The sequence below is a fragment of the Aquarana catesbeiana genome, linkage group LG09 (assembly GCF_042186555.1).
Source record: "Aquarana catesbeiana isolate 2022-GZ linkage group LG09, ASM4218655v1, whole genome shotgun sequence".
Classification (NCBI taxonomy): domain Eukaryota; kingdom Metazoa; phylum Chordata; class Amphibia; order Anura; family Ranidae; genus Aquarana; species Aquarana catesbeiana.
This window is the reverse complement of record NC_133332.1, coordinates 121,268,288-121,285,779: the sequence shown is the minus strand read 5'-3', so window position 1 is coordinate 121,285,779 and position 17,492 is coordinate 121,268,288. Positions and strand designations below refer to the sequence as shown.

Sequence of the window (17,492 nt, the reverse complement as noted above, 5' to 3'; positions counted from 1 at the left end):
CTATCACTGGTGATGGAAGATTGCACTTTTGTACCTTGTATCCAGCACATCACATATTGTTTGGACTTTTTTTGCTAACTTTTTTTATCATCATATTTGTGTGCACTGTACTATCATCATTACATATTGTTTGGACTTTCTTGCTACCTTTTTTCTTTTAACATTATATTTATGTGCACTTTATTATCATTATTATTTATGAGTCAATGTATGTGTTACTACCACACTCAAGATCACTTTTTAGCGCAGCTTTTTTCTTATTTAATGGAGAGGAACCGCTGAACAGCTGCCTTTTCTCTTCGCAGAGAAACTGGAGCTGGAATTCGCACCGGACTAGTGTGAACTCAGCCTCAAGCCTCTGGGGTATGCAGTACCACATTTAGCCAGAGGTGCGGGGGCACCGGTGACACTCGGAGCCAGTTGGAGATGCTCGGAGACACTCGGAAACACTCCGTTTCTGAGTGTCTTCGAATGCATCCAAGCGGCTCCGAGCAGTCTCCGAGTGTTTCCGAGTGTCTCCGGCGCCCCCCCACCTCTGGCCACATGTGGAACTGCATGCAGTAGCAGTCACTGTGGAACGAATTATCTGAGTTTCCATGGATTCCTATGGGGAAACCTTGATATACGAGTGCTTTGGATTACAAGCATTCTTCTGGAACAAATTATGCTTGCAATCCAAAGTAACACTGTATTTGACTAGAAAATGTTCATTTCTAAAGATCACTTTCAATGGTTTATGAGAAATCAAAAGCTGATCGTAGATGGATAGAAATTCAGCAGGTTCAGTAAGGACTGTCTGAATTTCAATCCATGTGTGGCTGCTCCCGCTTGACAGCATTAGATCTAACAATCGACTTCTGTAGAATGGGAATGTTGGAAAAAGTTTCTTAATCAGTGGCTGCAGCTAATGTTGCCGCTGTCAGAATACATTGTCTCAGTGGGGAGGATTCCCCCATCCATCACGCTTGGGTGGAGGGGGGAATCCATTGTTTTGTTTATCGATCAGTCAGCTGGTCAAATAAAAAGAAAAAAGAAATCTATGGCCAGTTTAAAGTGGTTGTAAATGTCGGACTTGAGAAATGAACAAAGTACATTCCTTTATAGTGTGTACTAGCCTGAATCCAAAGCTCCTCTGTGATCCCTCTGCTAGTCACTGAAAAAACTCTAAGTGGGCACAACAGCCGAGGTAGACAGGCCGCCCTTCCTCCAGCAAACAGCAGGTGTCTCATTGCCTCAGTTTTGTATGATTTTCTATGGCAGCATGTAGGGGGGGGATATGTCCATTCCCTCTTCTCAGCTATCAGATATCAGAGAACCCTGTGCTTTAGCTCTCTAGTGTGTGTGACGCATAGGTGTGCGCAGCCTATTGCATTAGGGTGCGCACCTCAAAGCTCAAACACATATGCAAGTGTGTGCATGTGTATATATATATATATACAGAAGGTGTCAGTAGAGCAGTGAATGGTGTCATAAGGGCAGATATTGGTGGTGTCAGTAGGGCAGTTACAATCTTATTTTAATTGTTTTTTTGCAATTTTATAGGAGAAAAAAAGAGATTTTTTATTTTATTTGGTGAAATATCAGGGGCCTAAACATTAGAAATACGCACCACACGGGGTGATTAGGGTGTGCCCAGGCACACCTGGCACACCCTGTGCGCACGTCTATGGTGTGATGTCAGATCTCCGTCCCCTGCCTGCTAGATCTGAGAAATTCCTTTGATCTGTGTTGTTTTAGAAGTCTCTATGGCTGCAGATAAACAGCAGGAGGAAGTAGAAGGATTTGTTTCATCTCTGTATATCACCCGAGGCTTCACTTCACTAGGTATTATGTAAGGGTTTACGACCACTTTAAATCTAGACCTGATGAAAAAAAACTAAAAATATGTGACCGTGTGAGGCCCTACCACTGTGTAAAATTAGGTAAAAGTGACAAAGGATCTGCACAAATGCAGCATGCAGGTCTTTGGAATGATGATTTTGAGCAGGAAAATCTTTTTATTTCAGGTTTATTTCAGATTTTGTAATTTCTGGATTAAGTTGCAGAGTTTGGAGACTTCAAAACCTTTGAAAGGGAAAAAGCCTCCAGTGTCCCGGTCTTGCTGCGGACTGGCAGGCTATAAGTGCAGGTGCACAGTTCATAGGTTTGGGCTCTTGTTCGGAGAAAGGTGTGCTGAACTCGGGAGATAGTACTCTATGCTGGAGTAAGGTGGTTCCTTGTCCAGTGGACTGAGAAATTTGAGATGATTGAGCAAGTCTAGAGGACTGAGAGAGTCAAGATGACTAAGCAGGTCTAGAGGACAGAAATAACCTAAAAGTCTGAGAAGAGAAAAAGACCGGTGAGTCGGGAGAGCTGAGAGAAAGGCACATGAACACAGAGGTGTTGTGTGACAGGGTCTGAAGGTCCAGCCAAAAGGAAAAAGCTTAAAGCTGAGTAGTGGTGCTGCGAGAAGAAAGCAGGTGGCCTAATATTATTTTTCCATTTAGGTTGAGATGGTGGAAATCCACTTGCAGGGGCAACCGTGTTGTGTTCGACTTTATTTTTCAATAAAAGTGGGCCAACAAACCCTGAAACACAGTTCTGACTATTGTGAACTCACTTGAAAATGCTACTAATATTGAGCTAGATTCCCCCTTATCACAAATAAAAATGTTTAAAAAAGTTCCCATGCTTTCCCTAAAGCAGTGTTTCTCAACTAGGGTGCCGAGACACCCTGGTGTGCCATCTCCAGGTAGCAAGGGTACTGCACTGTGACCAGTATTTTTGCAGTGCCATGCATTTCCAAGGTGCACAATGTGAAGGGACAGGGGTGGTGACTCAGGACATTGATATAAAAGTGTTGGGGGGCTGAGGACTCTGATGTGAAAAGATGGGAACTGAGAACTCTGATGTGAAAGGTAGGGAGTTTCTGATGTGTGAGCCCATTTTAAACTGGGTGCCTTGAGATTTTATACACAGGGCTGTGGCTGAAAAAAAGGTTGGGAAACATTGTCTGGAGAAAGTTTGGGCACATGGAAAAGTAAGTATTGAAAGTGATCTATCTTTGTATGTATTTAAGCTAGAAACAAAAGCACTTTTTTAATGTTCCACATTCAACAATCCTGTGTGCATAAATATACATACTTCTTTTTTCTGCTCTATACGTGGAGTACATGTATAGTAACACGGTGGAAGAGGTACTTTGGCTGTTATATAGATACACAACATTAAATATTACAAATGTTAGATATCAGCAAGTGGGGTAACCATCACCTTGTCTACCTAATTTACCATGGTAATTGTTTTTAAAACTGAATTCCAGTAATTCAGCTCTGTTGTAAAAAAAAAAAAAAAAAAAGATAGAAGACACACTATGCAAGGAGCATGGCACCTCCTGGGCTTAGCTCTATTATTTATATCTGACAGCTATTGCTGTCTTATAGATCATTCTTATAGATCATTCTGAGCTATACATCTTAAACATGTACATTGCTGCTCCTGTTCTGCTTGTCCCTCCCTTCCTCCTGCCCATTCACAGAAGCCTTGGTATTATGTGAACACATTCACAAAATACAAAGACTTCTCTGAATGAGCAGCAGAGGAGAGGGGTGGGGATAGCTGCTCTGTGTGCCTTTCTCCTCTCTCACAGCCTGAAGTGTCTTGAGTGTAATTCCAGCAGGGCAATAAACCTGTCAGATATAAATATTAGAGATCAGCCCAGGAGATGTCATGCAGCTCATTACTTATAATTGGACTTCTGGGGTCCCTCGGCAGCTGTCTCAGCTCCTCCCCGCAAGAACTAAACACCTTCATGCAAGCTCTCTCGCATGGTGTTTAGTTCTTGCGGGCGCGCTTCTGTGATACAGCCGGCGGCTATAGCCGCTGACTGTATCACTCGGCCCCGCCCCCCCGGCGCGCCGCGTCATTGGATGTGATTGACAGCAGTGCGAGCCAATGGCTGCGCTGCTTTCAATCCATCCACTCTAGCCAATCAACGGCCAGGCTGAGCGGCGAAGAGGGTGTCAGGAGCGTGCGCGGGGCTTTCGAGGGGTCAGGTAAGTAAAACAGGGGAGCTGGGGGGGCCGGCATTGTCGGATGTTTTTTCATTTAATACATAGGATGCATTAAGGTGAAAAAAGTGAACCTTTACAACCCCTTTAACTAACATCCAGAGAGACACCCACAAGAACTATAGGTACTATTACTTTTCTTGTACGGTACTACTAGCTCTTTTACATAAGAATGATAATGTCTTATGTACCTTGACATTATATACACTTCAATTGATTATATATAGAAACATTCATATTCTTTCAAAAAACACATTCAACCAACAGTGTCAGAATGCTCAAAAAGTGCGAATTTTTTTTCTCCAGTACTGAGGCTGAAACGCGGCTATGTGATGTATTCAGTACTGAGGTTGTGGATTTGTTTCCCACCAAGGATGCTATCTGTACAGAGATTACATTTCTCCTTATGTTTGTGTACCCACACTTCACTAAGAGGTACAGTTAGGTTGCCATCTAACTACACTGTTCTTATTCTGTGTACACTAGGGACAGTATACTGTAGGAGGAACGGTCTGAAACAAACATCAAAAGTCCTTTTTAATATGCTGGTACTATATTACTACAGAAAATAAATACATTAATGAGAGTTCTCCAAAGCTTACTGTTTTTTGGAAGAAAGTCATCACTTCTATTTTTTGTACTTAAGTCTTGAGGGTCTTTTGTATTCCTTAATGCTCTGGAGAAGTGCTCGTCAACCACACTGTTAATGTCCCCCTGATAATATGTGAAAACTACACAACGTGAGCCTATTTCTGTGGTTTTCACTGGCTGCTCTTTACTCCTATATTCCACAGGGCTCTTCCTCAGTTCTTCCATGTCTTAACAACAGTCAGTGTCTGTTAAAAAAACATAAAATAAATTAATTCTACTATACAAAGCAGTACACACTCTATTCATAATTCATAATATAAGGGTTCATTCACAACAGATACCTTGGCCTGGCAGTCTTGCCCTGCATGGTCCCAACACATAGACAAATAAAAAAAAAAAAAAAATAAAGTATTGACAGACTGTGTAGATTCTATCACCTAAGTTGGCAGAAGAGCATTAGAACGAATGGATGATTTGGTGTTTTCTGTGAAACAGAACCTTGTGCTCGATCTTTGTCAGTTCAATTCAAGCAACATTCTGTGATTGAGTTTCTAAGGGCAGAAGGTGCTGCTTCAATCCAAAATCACCAATGTATACAAATTGTTTATGGTGGTTATTGTGTTCACGTGAGCACTGTGTATTACTGGGCCAAAAGATGGCAAAAAAAAGGGTGTATATAAACTGTGTGACAAAGCTGTGGACCTGTTATAACATCTGATGGAATTTGGTAATGAATTGAATAAGAAAAATAGCATATCACTCAAATGATCAATGTATGGGGGAATACAATTTTGGCAACACAGTGTAGGCCATATTATTGTTATTCATGGATACTGGAAAGTTTGTGCACTATGAGTCCCAAAGAGGCATCAGAAAGTGAAAAGAAATCTCTACAAAGTGAGGGGAATTCTCATCTTAGACAGTCGATACTAGTAAGTGATTTGCATTCTTCTGCTAAACACAGAACTTCTACACAGATAATTTCATGTAAGACCCCCTGACTGTATTCCGCCTCTTGCTACAAAGCCAAGATAAATATAATCTAGAAAAATGTTGATTATTTCACTGCTGATTGCTAAGGTGGCATGAGTGGATTTTGCATTGTTTCAATCTGCTTTAGAAGATCTTTCTTTTTGTGTGAAAAAATAGTCTTGAGACTTGGTACCATACAAGTTAAAGTCCAACTCAAAGTTTGAAAAAAAAAAAAAAAGACTCAAATTATTGGCCCAGCATGATTAAAATCTTTAAAAATTAGCTCTGGCAATACTTTTTTTCACACCAGCTCTGTCCCCCAAGGACTAATCGCTTCTTGATCAAGGACTGATCCTCTCCTGGATTTTAAACATCATTCAGCTCGCTTTCTGTGAGCCCAGGCCATTGTAGACACACTCCATGGGGATGTGTCATCATGCTGGCCCAGGCTCACAGTACTCCTGGACAGCACAGTGCTCACAAGTCATCTAGTGAGCTCTGTGATAAGAACAACCCACCACCACCAAGAGAAGAGAAGAGGAAGGGCCCATGATATAAGATGACCAGCTAGAAGACTGCGAGATAAAAGGTAAATCATATGGGATATTTTTTAATGTGGTTGTGGGTCAAGGAGAGTGTAGGGAAAAGTAGAGTTTGGCTTTCAGCTATACCAAGTATACCTTCGATCACACTTCTATGTATATCTGCTGAGCACCAGAACAATAAACCTAACAAGTAATTGTTCGATATGGATCATCCTGACACTTTTTCCTAATACCACAGTTTGTATATAAATTTAGGTCCCCTTTAAAATGTCAGGAAATGTCAGATGTTGATTTATTTACAATTTATTTCTAGAGGATACATCTAAACTTTATCCTTGACTTTTGTGTAAACACCACACACAGTCATAGTTGTGATTGATTTCATCCTGGAAATGTGAAAGAGTAGCACAGCAATCCATATAAAATCCTATATTAAGGAGCTGTGGTGTCCTTCATAACATAAAGGAATTCATCTCACATATGAAGAAAGCCTTCACTATTGTAAATACTGCAAAGCAATTTAAGCAACCCACCCATTCGAAATCACAAACATAAAATGTTCTGTGACCTACATGTAGCTCAGTATTGTGGTAGCTTTTTCCAGGGCTATGATCCAATGCTATGTGCTGATTGAAATCATAAAGGTCTGCAAATTGTATGTTTTCTTTTCTGGTAAGTATAAATGGTTATATACCGGAAACTGGCACTGTAAAGGTGACCGAACACTATATAATCTGATTGTACAATTTCCTTTAGATCCATCATCAACTTTGCAGCATAACGGCCTGCCTAATTTGACACAATGGAATGAATTATTTATGTGTGCTCACATTAAATAGTTTTGATAAGTCTAAGGGAGATTGCGTAGAGATTGTACAATTATATTATATAGTGTATAGCCATCTTAACCTCTTCCTGCCCGTGCTACAGCCAAAAGATGGCTACAGCTGGGCCTAAATTGCCGGGAGGGGTCCATTTACATCCTCCTGTGCATGAGCACAGGGGCTACCTTGGGAAGGTAGGAGAACCATCAGATAAAGAAGGTCAGCCATGCACCATGGGTCAGCTGAGTTTAAAGAGGCACTCTGCTTGGACTGCGGAACTGGTCGCAGGACCGTAGTCGCAGACACTCGGATGGCAGTGTTGAGCCAAGCAGGGAACAGGAGTGAGGTCATTAGGATAGCCGAGTTCGGTAGCAGGCGGGCAGCAAGGTAAAAAGGCATTAGACGGAAGCAGGGTCAAATGGGAAGTCGGGATCAGGAACCAGTAATCAGGAGTATAGCAGAGTCCAGAAACAGGGTCAAGGAAAGCCAATTTCAGCAACCGGGACCAGATGGCTTGCATCCGAGGGTACTTAGGGAACTCAGTCAAGTGATTGCCAGACCGTTGTTCCTAATTTTTACAGACAGTCTATTGACTGGAATGGTACCAGCTGATTGGAGAAAAGCCAATGTAGCACCAATATTTAAAAAGGGCCCAAAATACATCCCTGGGAATTACAGACCAGTTAGCCTAACATCAATAGTATGTAAACTCTTGGAGGGGATGATAAGGGACTATATACAAGATTTTAGTAATAAGAACGATATCATTAGCAGTAATCAGCATGGATTCATGAAGAATCGTTCTTGCCAAACCAATCTATTAACCTTCTATGAGGAGGTGAGTTGCCATCTAGATAAAGGAAGGCCTGTAGACGTGGTGTATCTGGATTTTGCAAAAGCATTTGACACAGTTCCCCATAAACGTTTACTGTACAAAATAAGGTCTGTTGGCATGGACCATAGGGTGAGTACATGGATTGAAAACTGGCTACAAGGGCGAGTTCAGAGGGTGGTGATAAATGGGGAGTACTCAGAATGGTCAGGGGTGGGTAGTGGGGTTCCCCAGGGTTCTGTGCTGGGACCAATCCTATTTAATTTGTTTATAAACGACCTGGAGGATGGGATAAACAGTTCAATCTCTGTATTTGCAGACGATACTAAGCTAAGCAGGGCAATAACTTCTCCGCAGGATGGGGTGGGCGACTACATGGCAAATGAGGTTCAATGTAGAAAAATGTAAAATAATGCATTTGGGTGGCAAAAATATGAATGCAATCTATACACTGGGGGGAGAACCTCTGGGGGAATCTAGGATGGAAAAGGACCTGGGGGTCCTAGTAGATGATAGGCTCAGCAATGGCATGCAATGCCAAGCTGCTGCTAATAAAGCAAACAGAATATTGGCATGCATTAAAAGGGGGATCAACTCCAGAGATAAAACAATAATTCTCCCGCTCTTCAAGACCCAGGTCCGGCCGCACCTGGAGTATGCTGTCCAGTTCTGGACACCAGTCCTCAGGAAGGATGTACTGGAAATGGAGCGAGTACAAAGAAGGGCAACAAAGCTAATAAAGGGTCTGGAGGATCTTAGTTATGAGGAAAGGTTGCGAGCGCTGAACTTATTCTCTCTGGAGAAGAGACGCTTGAGAGGGCATATGATTTCAATTTACAAATATTGTACTGGTGACCCCACAATAGGGATAAAACTTTTTCGCAGAAGAGAGTTTAATAAGACTCGTGGCCACTCATTACAATTAGAAGAAAAGAGGTTTAACCTTAAACTACGTAGAGGGTTCTTTACTGTAAGAGCGGCAAGGATGTGGAATTCCCTTCCACAGGCGGTGGTCTCAGCGGGGAGCATTGATAGCTTCAAGAAACTATTAGATAATCACCTGAATGACCGCAACATACAGGGATATGTAATGTAATACTGACACATAATCACACACATAGGTTGGACTTGATGGACTTGTGTCTTTTTTCAACCTCACCTACTATGTAACTATGTAACTATGTATCAAGCAGGATAACAGCAGGATTCAGGGTATCAGGGAATATCTGAAGACCAGTCAGCATTGATCAGGGGTCAGGGCACCCTTTAAATAGGCCGTCTGGTGCCAATTGGCACTAGAAATGCACGCAGTCCGCTGCACATGCGCATTGGTGCCTTTGGGCATATGTCGTTGCCCATGAGCATGCGCATGCGTGCAAGAGCCATTTTCTAATGGTTTTCTTACACAGGCTTTCTTGTGCATTATCTTTAGAAGAGGCTTCCTTCTGGGATGACAGCCATGCAGAGGTTTGATGCAATGTGTGACATATGGTCTGAGCACTGACAGGCAAACCCCCCACCCCCACCCCTTCAACTTCTGCAGCAATGCTGGCAGCACTCATACATCTATTTCCCAAAGACAACCTCTGGATATGACGCTGAGCACGTGCTCTCAACTTCTATGGTCGACCATGGTGAGGCCTGTTCTGAGTGGAACCTATCCTGTTAAACCGCTGTATGGTCTTGGCCATCATGCTGCAGCTCAGTTTCAGGGTTTTGGCAATCTTCTTAAAGCCCAGGCCATGTTTATGTAGAGCAACAATTCTTTTTTTCAGATCCTGAAAGAGTTCTTTGCCATGAGGTGCCATGTTGACAAGTATGAGAGAGCGAGAGCGATAACAACAAATTTAACACACCTGCTCCCCATTCACACCTGAGACCTTGTATCACTAACGAGGCACATGACACAGGGGAGGGAAAATGGCTAATTGGGCCCAATTTGGACATTTTCACTTAGGGGTGTACTCACTTTTGTTGCCAGCGGTTTAGACATTAATGGCTGTGTGTTGAGTTATTTTAAGGGGACAGAAAATTTACACTGCGATGGATGTCATCATGGAGGAGTGGAAGAGGACTCCAGTGGCAACCTGTAAAGTTCTGGTGAACTCTATGTGCAAGAGGGTTAAGGCAGTGCTGGAAAATAATGGTGGCCACACAAAATATTGACACTTTGGGCTCAATCTGGACATTTTCACTTAGAAGTGTACTCACTTTTGTTGCTAGTGGTTTAGACATTAATGGCTGTGTGTTGAGTTTACACTGTTATACAAGCTGTACACTCACTACTTTACATTGTAGCAAAGTGTCATTTCTTCAGTGTTGTTACATTGAAAGATATAATAAAATATTTACAAAAATGTGAGGGGTGTACTCACTTTTGTGAGATACTGTGTGTATGTATATGTGTATATATATATATATATATATATATATATATATATATATATGGGCAAAAAAGTATTTAGGTATTTAGTCAGCCACCAATTATGCAAGTTCTCCCACTTAAAAAGATGAAAGATGAGAGAGAGGACTGTAATTGCCATCATAGGTATACCTCAACTATGAGAGACAAAATGTGGAAACGAATCCAGACAATCACATTGTCTGATTTGGAAAGAATTTATTTGCAAATTATGGTGGAAAATAAAGTATTTTGTCAATATCAAAAGTTCATCTCAATACTTTGTTATATATCCTTTGTTGGCAATGACAGAGGTCAAACGTTTTCTGTAATGCCGCGTGCACACGAGCGGACTTTACGGCAGACTTTGTCCGGCGTACTTTTCGACTGACTTTCCGAATGAAGGGACTTGCCTACACACAATCAACCAAAGTCCGACGGATTCGTACGTGATGACGTACGACCGGACTAAAACAAGGAAGTTCATAGCCAGTAGCCAATAGCTGCCCTAGCGTCAGTTTTTGTCCGTCAGACTAGCATACAGACGAGCGGACTTTTCGACCAGACTCGAGTCCGTCGGACAGATTTGAAACATGTTTCATTTCTAGGTCCGTCAAACTTTTGAGAAAAAAAAGTCCGCTGAAGCCCACACACGATCGAATTGTCCGACGGACTCCGGTTCGCCGGACCAAGTATGCCGTAAAGTCCGGTCGTGTGTACGTGGCATCAGTCTTCACAAGGTTGTCACACACTGTTGCTGGTATGTTGGCCCATTCCTCCATGCAGATCTCCTCTAGAGCAGTGATGTTTTGGGGCTGTCGCTGGGCAACACGGACTTTCAACTTCCTCCGAAGGTTTTCTATGGGGTTGAGATCTGGAGACTGGCTAGGCTACTCCAGGACCTTGAAATGCTTCTTACGAAGCCACTCCTTCGTTGCCCGGGCAGTGTGTTTGGGATCATTGTCATATTGAAAGACCCAGCCACGTTTCATCTTCAATGCCCTTGCTGATGGGAGGAGGTTTGCACTCAAAATCCCACGATAAAGGGCCCCATTCATTCTTTTATGTACACGGATCAGTCGTCCTGTTCCCTTTGCAGAGAAACAGCCCCAAAGCATGATTTTGCCACCCCCATGCTTCACAGTAGATATGTTGTTCTTTGGTTGCAAGTCAGCATTCTCTCTCCTCCAAACACGACGAGTTTTGTTTCTACCAAACAGTTCTACTTTTTTTTCATCTGACCATATGACATTCTCCTAATCCTCTTCTGGATCATCCAAATGCTCTCTAGCAAACCTCAGACGGGCCCGGACATGTACTGGCTTAAGCAGGGCGACACGTCTGGCACTGCAGGATCTGAGTCCCTGGCAGCGTAGTGTGTTACTGATGGTAGCCTTTGTTACATTGGTCCCAGCTCTCTGCAGGTCATTCACTAGGTCCCCCATGTGGTTCTGGGATTTTTGCTCACCGTTCTTGTGATCATTTTGACCCCACGGGGTAAGATCTTGCGTGGAGCCCCAGATCGAGGGAGATTATCAGTGGTCTTGTATGTCTTCCATTTTCTAATTATTGCTCCCACAGTTGATTTCTTCACACCAAGCTGCTTGCCTATTGCAGATTCAGTCTTCCCAGGCTGATGCAGGTGTACAATTTTGTTTCTGGTGTCCTTCGACGGCTCTTTGGTCTTCACCATAGTGGAATTTGGAGTGTGACTGTTTGAGGTTGTGGACAGGTGTCTTTTATACTGATAAGTTCAAACAGGTGCCATTAATACAGGTAATGAGTAGAGGACAGAGAAGAAGAAGAAGATACAGGTCTGTGAGAGCCAGAAATCTTGCTTGTTTGTAGGTGACCAAATACTTATTTTCCACCATAATTTGCAAATAAATTCTTTCAAAAATCAGACAATGTGATTGTTTGGATTTGTTTTCCATTTTGTCTCTCATAGTTGAGGTATACCTATGATGACAAATACAAGCCTCTCTCATCTTAAGTGGGAGAACTTGCACAATTGGTGGCTGACTAAATACTTTTTTGCCCCACTGTATATATATATATATATATATATATATATATATATATATACATATATACACAGTCAGGTCCATAAATATTGGGACAGAAACACAATTCTAATCTTTTTGGCTCTATACACCACCACAATGGATTTGAAATGAAACGAACAACGTGTGCTTTAACTGCAGACTTTCAGCTTTAATTAAAGGGTATTTACATCCAAATCAGGTGATTGGTGTAGGAATTACAACAGTTTGTATATGTGCCTCACACTTTTTAAGGGACCAAAAGTAATGGGACAGATTAACAATCATCCATCAAACTTTCACTTTTTAATACTTGGTTGCAAATCCTTTGCAGTCAATTACAGCCTGAAGTCTGGAACGCATAGACATCACCAGATGTTGGGTTTCATCCCTGGTGATGCTCTGCCTGGCCTCTATTGCAACTGTCTTCAGTTCCTGCTTGTCCTTGGGGCATTTTCCCTTCAGTTTTGTCTTCAGCAAGTGAAATGCATGCTCAATCGGATTCAGGTCAGGTGATTGACTTGGCCATTGCATAACATTCCACTTCTTTCCCTTAAAAAACGATTTGGTTGCTTTCGCAGTATGCTTCGGGTCATTGTCTATCTGCACTGTGAAGCGCCGTCCAATGAGTTCTGAAACATTTTGCTGAGTATGAGCAGATAATATTGCCCAAAACACTTCAGAATTCATCCTGCTGCTTTTGTCAGCAGTCACATCATCAATAAATACAAGAGAACCAGTTCCATTGGCAGCCATACATGCCCACGCCATGACACTATCACCACCATGCTTCACTGATGAGGTGGTATGCTTTGGATCATGAGCAGTTCCTTTTCTTCTCCATACTGTTCTCTTCCCATCACTCTGGTACAAGTTGATCTTGGCCTCATCTGTCCATAGGATGTTGTTCCAGAACTGTGGAAGGCTTTTTTAGATGTTGTTTGGCAAACTGTAATCTGGCCTTCCTGTTTTTGAGGCTCACCAATGGTTTACATCTTGTGGTGAAGCCTCTGTATTCATTCTGGTGAAGTCTTCTCTTGATTGTTGACTTTGACACACATACACCTACCTCCTGGAGAGTGTTCTTGATCTGGCCAACTGTTGTGAAGGGTGTTTTCTTCTTCAGGGAAAGAATTCTTCGGTCATCCACCACAGTTGTTTTCCGTGGTCTTCCGGGTCTTTTGGTGTTGCTGAGCTCACTGGTGCGTTCTATCTTTTTAAGGATGTTCCAAACAGTTGATTTGGCCACACCTAATGTGTTTGCTATCTCTCTGATGGGTTTGTTTTGTTTTTTCAGCCTAATGATGGCTTGCTTCACTGATAGTGACAGCTCTTTGGATCTCATATTGAGAGTTGACAGCAACAGATTCCAAATGCAAATAGCACACTTGAAATGAACTCTGCACCTTTTATCTGCTCCTTGTAACTTGGATTATTAGGGAATAACACACACCTGGCCATGGAACAGCTGAGCAGCCAATTGTCCCATTACTTTTGGTCCCTTAAAAAGTGGGAGGCACATATACAAACTGTTGCAATTCCTACACCGTTCACCTGATTTGGATGTAAATACCCTCAAATTAAAGCTGAAAGTCTGCAGTTAAAGCACATGTTGTTCGTTTCATTTCAAATCCATTGTGGTGGTGTATAGAGCCAAAAAGATTAGAATTGTGTCGATGTCCCAATATTTATGGACCTGTCTGTATATATATATATATATATATATATATATATATACACATTCATTGTACAAAGAAGATGGAGATTAGTCTTGTGTGTAAGAAGCACAATGTGGGGACCTGTAGTGCCCATCAAGGCTCATGTTTTGTAGTGTAACGGCTTGCCTGATTTCAATCTGCACATAGCATTTGATCATAGCCATTGAAAAAACTACTACAATACTGAGCTCCTTGTACAGCAGGTGACAGAACATTTTATGTTTGTGAATTTGAATGGGTGGATTGCTTAAATTGCTGTATTTACAGCAGTCAAGGCTTTCTTCATATGTGAGATGAATTCCTTTCTGTTATGAATTATATATTTTACTTTTTAAGCGATTGAAATGATGTGATTTTATTGTGTGTATCTATTCATGATCAGAGTTGTAATCACTTGTAAAAAGGACTTCTTGTTTTCTTTGGTATAACGTGTGTATATATATATATATATATATATATATATATATATATATATATATATATATATATATATATATATATATACACATATACCTGCTGTGATGTGTTCAAACATTACTAGGAGTTATACCAAAGAAAATAGGAAGTGCTTTTTACAAGTGATTACAACACTTATCATGAATAGATACAAAATAAAAGCACATCTTTTCAATCACATAAAAAGTAAAATATATAATCAGTGTCAATCTTAATAAATGTCCCTTAAATATCTTGATTCATCGCCATTCGTGTCCAAAACTACACCTGTGCATTCCAACCTAACACTTATGGAAAACAGCTCACGTTATAATATGACCCCTATTTCTAGAAAGGTCAAAGATTGCTTGCAATCACAGTACTGTGACTCAAGATGTCAGGATCTTCACCTAAAATGGTAAGCAGGGACTCACCTGCCACTTTATTCCATCTACCATAGAAATAATTTGAAGCAGTACGAAAAAGCCAACTCATAGTGAAAACCGCTATACAAACCTTAATTTAAAGGAAAAAATCCATAAACTCACATTAAAAGAGCCGAATAGCACAATGCACCTCCATCACAACGCTGCTAGAAGGTGACAGTCTTGGTCAAAAACACTGATGGAGTGAGCAAAATGTGATGGCGCCACCACAAGGATGCACCCGACCTGTCCGTATAGCGTTTTTTTCAGTTACCTTTTTCTTTTTGAGCAGATTGCAACAAATGATTTCTGGATAGAATAAAGTGGCAGATAAATTCCTGCTTTTTATTTAAGGTGAATATTGTGACATCCTTGTAATTTCAAGTGATTTTTGACCTTTCTAAAAATAGGGGTCATATCATAATGTGAGCTGTTTTCCATTTAAAGTGGGTTAAAATGCACAGACGTATTTTTGGAAAAGAGTGGTGGTGAAGCAAAATGAAAAGGGCATTTATTAGGATTGACACTGATTATACTATATGTTACTTGTTAAATATTTGAAAAAGATTGTAATTTACTTTGTATCTATTAGGATCTTTATATTCATGATATGACTTATAATCGCTTGTGAGTATTTCCTCTGTTTGGTATAAATCTTCAGTATTTATATGTTCCTATTGCTGTAGTCACCAGGGTAGAAAATGAGGGGAAATCCAACCACTGGCAATTGTCACAAGTGAAGAGGTGAAGTTGAAAATAGTGGATATTACTGCGCTTGATGTTAAGAATAGGTATAAAAATGGAAAAAGAACCTGCGCTAAAAACCAAGTGTTGAAATAAAATACAATAAACAGCAGCAACCTTCACAAAAACATCAATTGTAGAAAAGCATAAAGAAAAAAGAGGTTGCGCTAGTGTTAATAAAACATGATGAATAATTGGCAGTGACAAAATTCATATAAATCAAAGGAAACCAGTGTACAGAACTCTAATAGTGAAAAAAGTCCATAAGTTGAAACCTCAATTGGGTGTTATAAGGAGTCCAAAAAAAATAAACATCAATGAAGTGTTTACAAAACGTCCAAAAACCCCATCAGGAAAAATAAAATAAAAATAAATGTGAAAAGTAAAAGATCCAAGTGATGAATAATGAAGATCAGTAACAGCGAAGAAGAGTCCACCACCAGGTATTGAAGGGGTTACTCCTTACCGAAATGCCATGACCCCCCACTACAGAGGATCACAGCAAGCAGGGATCTTTTAGGTGCCCCTGGAAGACGTGATGATGTCACGAAACGCGTAGGGCGGAGCCAGACGACACGCTGACGTCACCCCCAAGCGAGTCAATTTCCAGTAGGACGGGTTTGTCCGAGCTCCGGTGGCCACGGAGCCGGACTTAAGGCTGTTCATTCATCTGACACTTTGTAAGTGTACATCTGTTTTTTATCTATTTTAATAAAGCGTTAAGTGGTTTTACACTATGTGAGCCCCTTTTTATTTCATGGTATCAATGCCCTTGGTTGTTGGAGCGGCTGCTGTAGTGATGACCCCTGGTGGACACCGCTGTTAATCTCCACTCTGGCTTTAAAAGATCCCTGCTTGCTGTGATCCTCTGTAGTGGGGGGTCATGGCATTTCGGTAAGGAGTAACCCCTTCAATACCTGGTGGTGGACTCTTCTTCGCTGTTACTGATCTTCATTATTCATCACTTGGATCTTTTACTTTTCACATTTATTTTTATTTTATTTTTCCTGATGGGGTTTTTGGACGTTTTGTAAACACTTCATTGATGTTTATTTTTTTTGGACTCCTTATAACACCCAATTGAGGTTTCAACTTATGGACTTTTTTCACTATTAGAGTTCTGTACACTGGTTTCCTTTGATTTATATGAATTTTGTCACTGCCAATTATTCATCATGTTTTATTAACACTAGCGCAACCTCTTTTTTCTTTCGTTAAGAATAGGTAAGCTGCAAACACTACAATAGACAAAATATTGTGTTGGCAAAATCTGGGTGGTAAAGTGCTGCGCTCAAATATACGTGATTCAATTAATAGAACCACACAAACGTGACCATACTAAAAATTGTTACATGTAACATAAATGTTACTAAAGATTATATGCATAGCCCCTGAGGACCTGGTCATGGATAGATTACTGCGCCTTAATAATGGCTGAAGGCATGGTGCACCCTGCATTAGTCCTGAATGGAGCTCAGTGCTCCTGCTGGTTACAGATAGAGGGTCGGAATTTGGAAAGAGGAGGAGGCAGTGATCTCATTTCCTATTTTATTCTCTAACAGTGGGAAGTACTTTATATTATTGTACAAGCTTGATTCTATTATGGAACTACGCCTGTTTAGCCTACTATGTATAATTTAACTGTGGATTTCTTGGACTGTATGTACATGTTTTTCAATAAAAACTTTTTCTTGGATACAAAAAGATTATATGCATAAACTATAAACCAATGAATCAGAAAAAATTAACATAAATGTCACATGAGTGAAGAAAATATCATCGTGAGTAGATGTTAAAGTGCAACGCGCATATAAAAAATACAATAATTCTAGTCCAAAACTGTGCAATACAAAACAGTCCAGTGACAGATGGTAGATGTATATATAACGATTCTTCACAGAAGTAGAGAAGTCC

General features: G+C 40.9%; 1 protein-coding gene across 1 annotated transcript in view; it reads right to left on the bottom strand.

Annotated features, from left to right (window-relative positions):
• Window positions 1–17,492, bottom strand: part of VGLL1 (vestigial like family member 1) — a 71,669-nt gene that overhangs the window by 41,772 nt on the left and 12,405 nt on the right. The window contains exon 2 of the mRNA XM_073599225.1: window positions 4,652–4,885. Within this exon, the coding sequence (XP_073455326.1) occupies window positions 4,652–4,865 (214 nt within the window). The 5' untranslated portion in view covers window positions 4,866–4,885. The remainder of the gene's footprint in view (window positions 1–4,651; window positions 4,886–17,492) is intronic.